The 10,553-nt window shown below is 32.6% G+C and overlaps 1 protein-coding gene across 2 annotated transcripts in view; it reads left to right on the top strand.

Annotated features, from left to right (window-relative positions):
• The window catches only part of LOC106469485 (nicotinamide phosphoribosyltransferase-like), a 49,641-nt gene that overhangs the window by 26,697 nt on the left and 12,391 nt on the right, over positions 1–10,553 (top strand). Inside the window, exons 6-7 of one of the 2 annotated variants that reach the window (XM_022398015.1) lie at positions 7,851–8,079; positions 9,467–9,727. In XM_022398015.1, coding sequence (XP_022253723.1) covers positions 7,851–8,079; positions 9,467–9,727 — 490 coding nt within the window. The remainder of the gene's footprint in view (positions 1–7,850; positions 8,080–9,466; positions 9,728–10,553) is intronic. The other variant, XM_022398016.1, reaches the window with a different exon arrangement.

Here is a 10,553-nt window from a genome sequence, read left to right on the forward strand (position 1 = left end):
TTATTTAATTAAATAAACATTATTAAGTGCATTACTATCATTTGTATTAAAAATTAGGGTTAACTCTCTTTGACAAACAACAGCAAGAAAAAGAAAATTGGTTAAGTATTTTATTTCTTGTTTTTCATGTTTATTCTTTATGTCTAATTATAAAAGTAACTAAAATATAAAATAGAGATCCTTTTAGGTTAGTTAAGATTACATTATGTAAAGTAAATAATTATAATATTATAATAATAAAAATGTTTCATGAGGCACACACACACGTGTGTGGCTTGTAGTAGCTCGTGGGTATTGTAATTTGTTTGTGTAATGTGAGCTGCACGTTCTCAGAGTGATTTACAACTTATAATGGTGCTGATAGTAGTTAGACACAGTTCAAAGGGCAATAAAACAGTAAAATTTAATTATAAATGGATGTATACTGTTATGAACTTAGAGCTACTTGTGATATACGAATGTAGTTTCATGATACAATTTGAAGTCATTATAGAAAAAAAAAGTGTAATTTAGGTTTATTTCAATTTTTTTTGGTTGTTACAAGATCGGTCAAATTGACCAATTCTGTTTTAAGATAGGATTGAGAAAAAACATTTGAAATGCATTTAGGAGATTTTAGGGATTACACAAAAAAATTGGAGATTTTTGAGATGAGGAAAAGTATTTTTAATTTTAACATAAAAATACTTTGCACATGAACTATTGAAAACAAATATTCTATATATTCATGGAGAAATCTTTATTTTATTTTATTAATAATGCTTCACAAAAAATATTTTTTGGATGTGAAAGACATAATATTAACTGAAAGACTGCCAAATTTTGTGAAGATATACACACTATATTGAAAGTTAGAAGTATTAAATCTATAATGACTAAAAGAGTACAAAGAAGTCATGTGGTCAGTCAAATTGACAGAGCTCGTATTGAGAGAATTAATTCCAACCTAGAATTTTGGAACCTCGGCTATCTGGTTGGGGCTGGCCTATACTGACGATTACTCATATTCTATTCCACCTTTGATATAGGAACTGAGTTACAGGTGAAGAACATACCTGTTCTGGATGTAGTGTGGTTTCCCCACTCTTGTACCATCTTTATCTTGGTACACTCCTGTTCTATACAGATGCTTTCTATATGGTTCATGCCTGCACTTGTCCCTCCACCTTCTCAATTTGGGATTCTAGCTATCGTGCCAGCGGAAATAAGTATGTTTTGGAAGTTAACATTTTCCTAAACTGAAAATGTATTTCCAATAATACTTACCTCTGCTGACACTCTCCCACCCTACCTCCCCACTAAAAGCCGGTTTATGTCTCAAAAAAGTGATTACATTATCTGAATGAGGTGCTTATATACAGTACCTAGATAGAGGGTGCATTGAAGTTGGTGGAGAAATTTGCAAATTAGAATTTTCCAAGGGCATTCGAGTGGGGTATAGAAGACTGGAGTAAGCATTTTCAATGCTTAGATGGGCAAAGAGTGGAAACTTTGGAGATCGAAAAATAGCTATAGTGTCAGTGGAAGTAAGTATTGTTGGAAATATATTTTCAGTTTAGGAAAATGTTAACTTATGACCTGGTGGTTAGGACACTTGACTTGCAATCTGAGGGTTGCTGGTTCAAATCCAGTCCCTGAACATGCTTGCCTTTTCACCCATGGGTATGTTATAATGTGATGGTCAATCCCACTGAGTGTTAGCCTGAGAGTTAGTTGTAGGTGGTGTTCACTAGCTGTCATCCTTCTAGTCTATCATTTCAAAATTAGGGATGGTTAGTGCAGATAACCCTTGAGTAGCTTTGTGTGAATTTTATAGACAAACAAACAAAACTTTTATCTTATTCCTTGGATTGTATTAGTAGCCTTCCCTCCCCTGAACCCTTTTCAATAAGTCAACATCCTTTCATAATTAGTATTATAAGTGAAGGCTAATTAGTGATTTGTATATAAAACAAGTGTGCCTTGTTTAATTTGTCATCAATGTCTATGGCAAGCAATAAGCTTAATGTGATATGCTGATACAAATGTTTTTTTTTGTTTTTTACAAGAATGCAGGACAGTAATAATAAGCCTACTAAATACTTGGCAATGGATTAATGTGTTTTAACAAGAAAAACAATGATGTATGCAGTGCCACCTTGGACACAGTTTGAAAAATTTTTAGATGCCAGAAGAGGTTTTTTTAGGTGGCAAAAAACATTGCCCAACCAAAGAATTATTAGTGTCCATTTAATACTATCTTTTTTTTCTCCTTGTGAAAAACACCCAAAAATATCTTGGCCAATTTAATATTAACTGTCACCCCACCACTTTTATAAACACTGACATTTAAATAATATCCTTTTCTCCTCTGTAATTTTTTTTGTCTGGTTTTTTTTTTCCTACATGAAGAAAAATACCATCACATGGTTGAAACCAGAGTTTGATTGGGTAGTTTAAATAAAGATATATCTATATTTTATTTTAGCAGTCATAAGCTTGATATTAAATCGAGACCACACATGGTAAATTATATGAAAATCTCAACTACTTGGCTGTCATATAGGTATTAGTATTTTGTCAAATCGAGTGTTTGTTACAAACCTACAGCCAAAATAAACTACTATGTGCTTACACAGTATTGGAGAATAGACAGAGTAAAACTTGGATATTCCTAGAACTTATTTGTAACTATAATATCATTTTTATACAAGTATTCCCCCCCCCAAAAAAAAGTTAGTGAATTTCATCAGTTTTTATTCCTTTTGATCATATACTTGTTCAAATGAAAATACAAAGCACATTTTTTTTTACAATCTAATAATAAAACTAGTTACTGAATATCAGAGAGTACACTAGTACTCTATGTAGGAATGGCATGGATGCCTGTATTAAAGCAATACAAAAGTCATCTGGATTTTCTTCTCTACAGGTCATCAGAAGCTAGATATGTCATAGTTGCTCTATCTCTGGTGTATATGCTGCTCTTCAGCTATCTAGAGTGTCCCAAAGTCGAAAACTGGCGAGTAGCCAAAACCAAGATTTCTTATGTTCATTATCATCATCTTTCTTCAACAGAGCTAGTGCCTTGCAAAAGTATTCACTCCCCCCCACAAAGTGTCCACATTTTACAGAATTGAGGAAAAACAAGACAATTGTACATTTCACAAATAAATCATTTATTGCATTTGTGAAATGTACAATTGTCTTGTTTTTTCTCAATTCTGTAATTATGTAGTTTCACCAAGTACCGATGGTTTCAAGTATCAGTTATATTTCCACATTTTGTTGCCACCTGAGCTTGCAATCATGGAACTTTCAAATGTAACTTTATATTTAGAATCTACATAATCTACTCCAAGCTGAGAAATGCTAAAAATACGCTGATATTATGTAAGTAAGTTATATTTCAAAGAAAATTAGAACATTCTCAATTGCGTAAGTATTCAATCCCTTTGCTACGGCAACCCTAAATCAGTTCAGGTGCAAAAAATTAGTTTGACAGGTCACAAAATTAGTGTAATGATCTCTGTCTGTGTATAATCAAAGTGGTTTAACTTAACTTCAGAGTAAATGTATCTGTTCAAGCCACAACTCATATAGTGGTACGACAAACCAACCATGAAGACCAAGGAGATCTCCAAACAAATCAGGGATAAAGTGGTAGAGAAGCACAGATCAGGGTTCGCAGTCTGTACCGGTACTGGTTTATAATGTATCATATGTTGAGAATAATATCTGTTACCACATGCCCAATCTTCAGGGTGTTGTCCAAATGCCTCATTTGGTATTCAGCTTTGCTTTTCACAGAATTATAAAGGTTTTATGTGGTAGTTTTGAGTTCATACTTCAATCAATAAGCAGTCTTACTATGAAAATAGCATGAAATATGGGAAACTGGTGACTCCCATGTTCTGGAAGAGAATGTGAATGTACCCACGTGACTGACTGCACATTATGTAGGTGCATGATTAACCCTTAGCATGTGGGCAGGTCAAACTGCACATGTCATGATGTTTTAGTGAGTTACATTCAAAATTTAATTAAACTACTTAATTATCATTGTTACATATTGGAATTTCAAATAGCCTGAAATTGAGTTAAATAATAAATTTAAATTTAGCAGTTAAATCGTACTTTGGGTTTAGTATTTAAATATAAGCTGATATATAGTCAGTTTATGATATTTGCCAACAAGATTGATACACACAGTTTTCTTTTTTAAAAGAAATACGTTTTAACATACAAACAACAATACAGTTTACAATAACAGTTATTACAAATAGTTATTATACACCATGATTTATAAACAAAAGTTTCATAAACTTACGAACTTACAACTCATCTTTCTAGTCTGGTAATTCATTGATATCTTATCGAGGGTTCACAATGAGTGAGTTAATTACGAGTTGACATAGATATAATTCACCTAACAGGGAGGTAGCTAGCTTTGTCCTTTGTTATATACCAGCCACACACACAGAGTTTTCCACCCTGACGTTATGTAAGGTTTTCGTAAAAGTACTAATGTCCGATGAGAATCCACTGTAGTTAAATGATTTGTATTGTTTGAACTTTGTAAATGCTCCAGGTCAAGTATCTTAAGTTTTCGGATTGATAAGTGTTATAACAATCACACTTATAGCTTCCGAAGTTTATAGCACACTGACTATAGCAAATTAATAATAGATACTCTTTTTTTGGTGCATCGCATTGGTTATATTTATAGGTGTTTGGAGGCTTTCTTGAAATTTCAGTTTTATGTAGCAATACTGAGCTACATTTAAGCATTTACGTAAATACATATATTTTTGATTCTTACTCTCGAGAATGTACGACAACTTTGGAGAATAGGTGGGAGTTTCGCAATGCATATCTAACACTATAAGCTATGCATGTTTTTAAATATAAGCTTAATCTAAACAAACGTTGATATTAAAATAAATATATAATAATAAATACGTCACATCATGGTATATGAACAAACTTGACATTAAACCCATAAATAATAAATCAAATTTTAATATTATATACATTTTAAGTTTATAATTGTATAAGGAAATATTTAAAAACAACCTCAAATCCCCCTCGTGTGAGAATTTGGATATTTGTTCTTGAGCCGTCTCCTCTTCTGGATTTTTTTGTCCACCCCCTAGAAAACTATGAAATGTAACATAAAATATTCTCTATAATTTTCATCATCGACGATCTGAAGCTATACTTTTTTATTCTTCAATCTTATGGGGCTAAAGAGCAATCAATTAAATTTCAAAAACCACTTTTCATGCCTACCTCTGACATGCTGTAATTTACAATTTGCTAATAGATTTTTCTAAGGCTAACTCCCATTAAATTTATAACCAATAAAAAACCTAGATTTCAACTGACTCATTGCCATAGTTATCATACAATGTGGGCTTACAGATAACTGACAGTTTGGCTTGTTGCAAAAAAATATTTCCCACCAGAACACACTGGGAAGAATAGTTGAATTTCTAATTGCTCAAGTCACATGATTAGAGATGCTCAATTACTGGTACTGGCAACCTGATACTGTCATACTATTGCAAACCCTGGCACAGATTAGAAGAAAGTTACAAGAAAATTTCAAGGTTGCTGATTTGTGTATGGTGAAGTACATCATTAAGAAATGGAATTTGCTTCATACTACCCAGTCACTACTTAGATCAGGCTGCTCTTCCAAACTAAGCACCCAGGCAAGCAGGAAACTGGTTAGGGATGCCACTGTGATGCCAACAGTGACTTTGAAAGACTTGCAAAGTTCCATGTCTGAGATGGGAGTTAGTGTTCAAACATCAACAATATCCTGGTCCCTACACAAAGTTGGTCTGCATGGGCTAGTGGCAAGAAAGAAGCTATTACTGAAAAAGAATAATTTTAAACCTCATATGGAGTTTGCAACAAAGCATGTAAATGATACTGTTTACATGTGGTAGAAGGTTTTGTGGTCAGATGAGACAAAAATTGAGCTTTTCAGTCTAAATTCAAAGCGTTATGTCTGGCGTAAGCCCAACACAGCACATCACTCAGTCAACACCATCCCAATGATCAAGCATGATGGTGACAGCACAATATGTTATGGGGATGCTTCTCATCAACAGGGACTGGTAAACTTGTCAGTATTGAGGGGAAGATAGATGGTGCAAAGTACAGGCAAATCTTAAGAGGAAAACCTGCTTGTGTCAGCCAATAATTTAAAACTGGGTTGAAAATTTATATTTTAGCAGGACAGTGACCCGAAGAACAAGGCCAAAGCCATACTGGAGTGGCCCTGCCAAAGTCCTTGAATCTAATAGAAAATTTATGTTGTGACTTGAAGATTGCAGTCCATCAACGATTCCCAACTGTCTTGTCAGAATTTTAGCAATCTTGGCAGGAAGAATGGGCAAAAATTAGGCCATCTCGTTGGGCAAAGCTGGTAGAGACCTATCCAAAAAGACTCACAGTAGTAATTGTTGCCAAAGGTGCTTCCACCAAGTAATGATTTAGGGGGATGAATGCTTATGTAAACAGCAAATTTCAATTTATATATTTTCTTTGCAGGATTTGCTGACATTCAACCTCCTTCACATATAACAGTGTTAAGTTTGATCATTAAAAAAAATTGTTCACATGATTTGTATTTTAGCAAAATGTGACATTATTGGTAGGGGGTGAATATTTTTGCAAGGCATTATAGTTGTAGCAGTAACTATAATTTTATCACCATTTGATAGAGCAAAACAGTTTTCACAATCTTTGACTACCTATTTTATTATTATTCTTTGCAAAATTTATTTAAAAAAAAAGAAAAAAATCATAATTTTAGTGTAAACAACGTTATTACCTCTCGAAGTAAAAAAAAAGACGTGAATAGCAAAACTGAGATTTCATATTTTTGTTTATTATCATCATTCCTCAACAGGCCTAGGGCTTATGTAGTCTTAGCAGCAACTGTAATTTTATCATTATTTCATAGAGCAAAACAATCTTTACGATCTTTGACTACCTATTCTATTATTATTCTATGCAAAACTTACAAAGTTTAGAATACACTCTATAACATAGTAACCCACGTATGCCATCTTATAAATAAAATGAATAAACAAGTATTGGGAATAAAATGTTTTGCTAAATAAAAAAGATATGTAGGGCTGGCTACTGAACTTTAAAAAAGGAACCAAACAAGCTAGGGAAGGAAGTGGACATATCACTTGATCCAGCTAATGATCACATAGCAGACTAAGTCATCTTGACCTTACATGGAGAATAAAATCCTTATAGTACTGTATCCCTCACTGGCAAAACAAATAGAACCAGAATTTCCAAATGTAAAATGTTAATCTATTGTAAAATAGTCATAAAAGTGATATTCTGAAGTTAATTAAAGAAAAGGTATAATGTTGAAGGCAGAGCTTCTATTCAAACACTAAGCTTTCAATAGACAGAGTAGGGAAGCCAGTAATGTAGGGACTATATTGTCCATGTAAAGTTGAGATGTCTTAGTCTGCTGTGTGATCATTAGCCAGATCAAGTGATATCTTCACTTCCATCCCTATCTTGTTTGGTTCCCTTTTTCAAGTTCAGTAGCCAGCCCTACATAGCTTCTTTATTTAGCAATAATTTTTTTTCCTAATACTTGTGTTCTTTATTTTAATATTATTTAAGCTGTGCTGTGAATAAAACTGTAATATGTTGGAACTTAACCAGTATGTATTACTAAATTTTGGTATTTCCATCTAAAGAAATTGATTACTATTTAATATAATTGTTTTTACAAATGAATAGTTACATGAATTCTCTTTTCTTTGCCACAATATCTTTTGATGATAAATATATAATGTTTTTCTTTCGTAAACTGCTGGTCTCAGTACCATGACCACATGGGGAAAGTCTAGGGAAGATGAAGCTTGTCGTAACATGCTGAACCACTTTCCATCAGGAACTATTGCTGTGGTAAGTGACAGCTACGATGTGTTTAACTGTTGTCAAAACATCTGGGGTACAGAGTTAAAGGCTGCTGTGGAGGCCCGGGGAGAGAAAGGAGGTGTGCTCGTTATTAGGCCAGACTCTGGGGATCCAGCCACGGTAGTGTTAAAAGTAAGTCCACTGAAAAACTGTGTCAAAGATTGTTTCTCTATAAAGGTACCATGTATGTCCCATACTTTTTCATTGTGTTTTTTGTTTTAGGTTTTATTCATAGATATATAACTGCATTTGGGAAGACAAAAGTGTAGTATATATAAAAATATTTTATAACTTGTACAGTTTTAAGGAAAATAAAGCTTTAGATTTTTAGTATGTTCAAGACATGCTTTAAGTTGAGCTTGTTTATGATATGAAGTAAACTGATTTAACCCTATTGCAATGGGCTTCTGTATTTTACATGACCTTGTAACCACCATATAATTACGGTGGTATACATACTATAACTCTGGAAGTACTTATTGCCCTTTGAACTGTGTCTAACGAATAATCTCACCACACGAGTTGTAAATCACTTGGCGAACATGTAGCTCATGTCACTCTATCAAATTATCATGGGCTACTTGCGAGCATATGTCATGAAGTATTTTTATTATTATTTTCTTTATTCTACCTGAGCTAACCTAATAAGTTTCTAATTGTTACATTTTAGTTACTTTTATAATAATAAAAAACACACATGATAAACAGGAAATGTATTACTTACATGGGTCTTCTTTTTTTGTTGTTGTTAACTGCCAATGAAAATTAACCCTACTTGTTTTTATACTAATGGTAATACTGCACTAAATTTGTTATTTAATTAAATAATACCTCTAAGAATGCAGAATAATAACATGTAAATAGCATACAATGTCCTATAACTATCATAATTTTTCTGGCTTTCTAATTTTGTGATAAGAGGCATTAAACATTCAGCTATGTTCATTTGTGTGTTTCCTGTGGGAATAAAGTTTGAACTGGAAGTGAGATAAACAGTTATCTGTACAGAAAACAGTGTAATATAATACATCATTTGTCTTTATGTTGGTTATAAATAATATAGATGTGACAGGTGAGTGTGGCAAGAGGGGTCTGATTTTCTAAGTTTATGGCTCCCTAACCAAATATGATTGAATGCCATAAAATTATGCTTTGTCTAATTAATGAGTAATTTACATTAAATTTTGTACTTCTAGGAGGGATGTTATATAAATTAGAAAAGGAGAACAAATGTCACAATTCTCCTTTTTCGGGGAGATTGAGGATTTAAAAAAATATTTCCTCATAACATTAAGACCTTAAAATTTATATAACATAAAAATTTGACTTATTAGCTATGTTTTTATGCCAAGTTTATTGGTATGCCATGATAATAAAGTAGTTTAATTTTTGAATGCAACTCAGTAAAACCTTGTGACATGCACATATGGAAAGAGTTAACTAGTTTTGCATGAGAACATTTATTCAGTTTTTAATGTTTTTATTCAGAAATCTTTCTTACTTTTGTACATATCTTTAGGTTTTAGAAATTTTAGGCAAGCAATTTGGGACAACAAAAAACAGAAAAGGTTATAAGGTTCTTCCACCCTACCTTCGGTTAATTCAAGGAGATGGCATCAGCTACAAATCTCTTGGACCAATACTACAAAAGTTGAAGGAATACCAGTGGAGCACGGACAATGTAACTTTTGGGAGTGGTGGTGCCCTCCTTCAAAGGCTAGACCGAGATACACTTAAGTGTGCTTTTAAATGCAGCTTTGCCATAGTGAATGGAGAAAAGGTTGGGAGGTCCTTTGAATTATAAAACCAAAAAATAACTTGTACACAAATTCCTTTAAAATGATTTTCATAACATTTTTAGATAATGATTTTAGCTTTATCATTGGGACTTGTTTATGACAAATTGTTGAGTAGTTGTATTTTAAACATTTCTTACTTACTTGGGTAGAACAAAATAGTTAAAACACATATATTTTAAGATGCTTAATTTTTGAAGATAAAGAAAACAAATTACTGCTTAGAATTTCATATACATATTTTCAGCAATCAGCCTAAAAAATTAATAAAATCTTATATTTTTAGATGACTGACTTCCTAGTACTACATTCACCATGTAAATTAAAGAATTTGCAGAGGTTTAGCAACATTTTGCACACAGTTTTTGATCATAGAAATAATTATTTCGATTTTGTAACATATAAAAGTATTATTATTCTCTGTTTCACTTTTGTTCAGTTTCCATGTATTTCAGGTGTGTTAGATATGAAAATAATGCCAAGGAAAGGCCAATAAGAAAATGTTTTCGTTTATTGACAACTTTTGACTAAGCTACCAAATTATTGCAACCATTCATTTTGCATCTTAATTAAATATGATGAAAAGTGACTAAAACTTCAGGCCTGACGAAGGAAGGTTCATCTTTGAAAATCACGCAGGTTATAGGGTTTTGTATTTTTGTCTTAAGTGGCCAAGATAACACCAACTGAAAGGCTTTTAAATATTTAAAGTCAATTTTGATTTTATTGTTTAAACATACATCTGTGATATTTGTTGTTGCTGAGATGAATTTTCCATCCCAATTTTTTTTTTTACCCCTCCGTACATGG

The sequence above is a fragment of the Limulus polyphemus genome, unplaced genomic scaffold (assembly GCF_000517525.1).
Source record: "Limulus polyphemus unplaced genomic scaffold, Limulus_polyphemus-2.1.2 Scaffold3512, whole genome shotgun sequence".
NCBI lineage: Eukaryota > Metazoa > Arthropoda > Merostomata > Xiphosura > Limulidae > Limulus > Limulus polyphemus.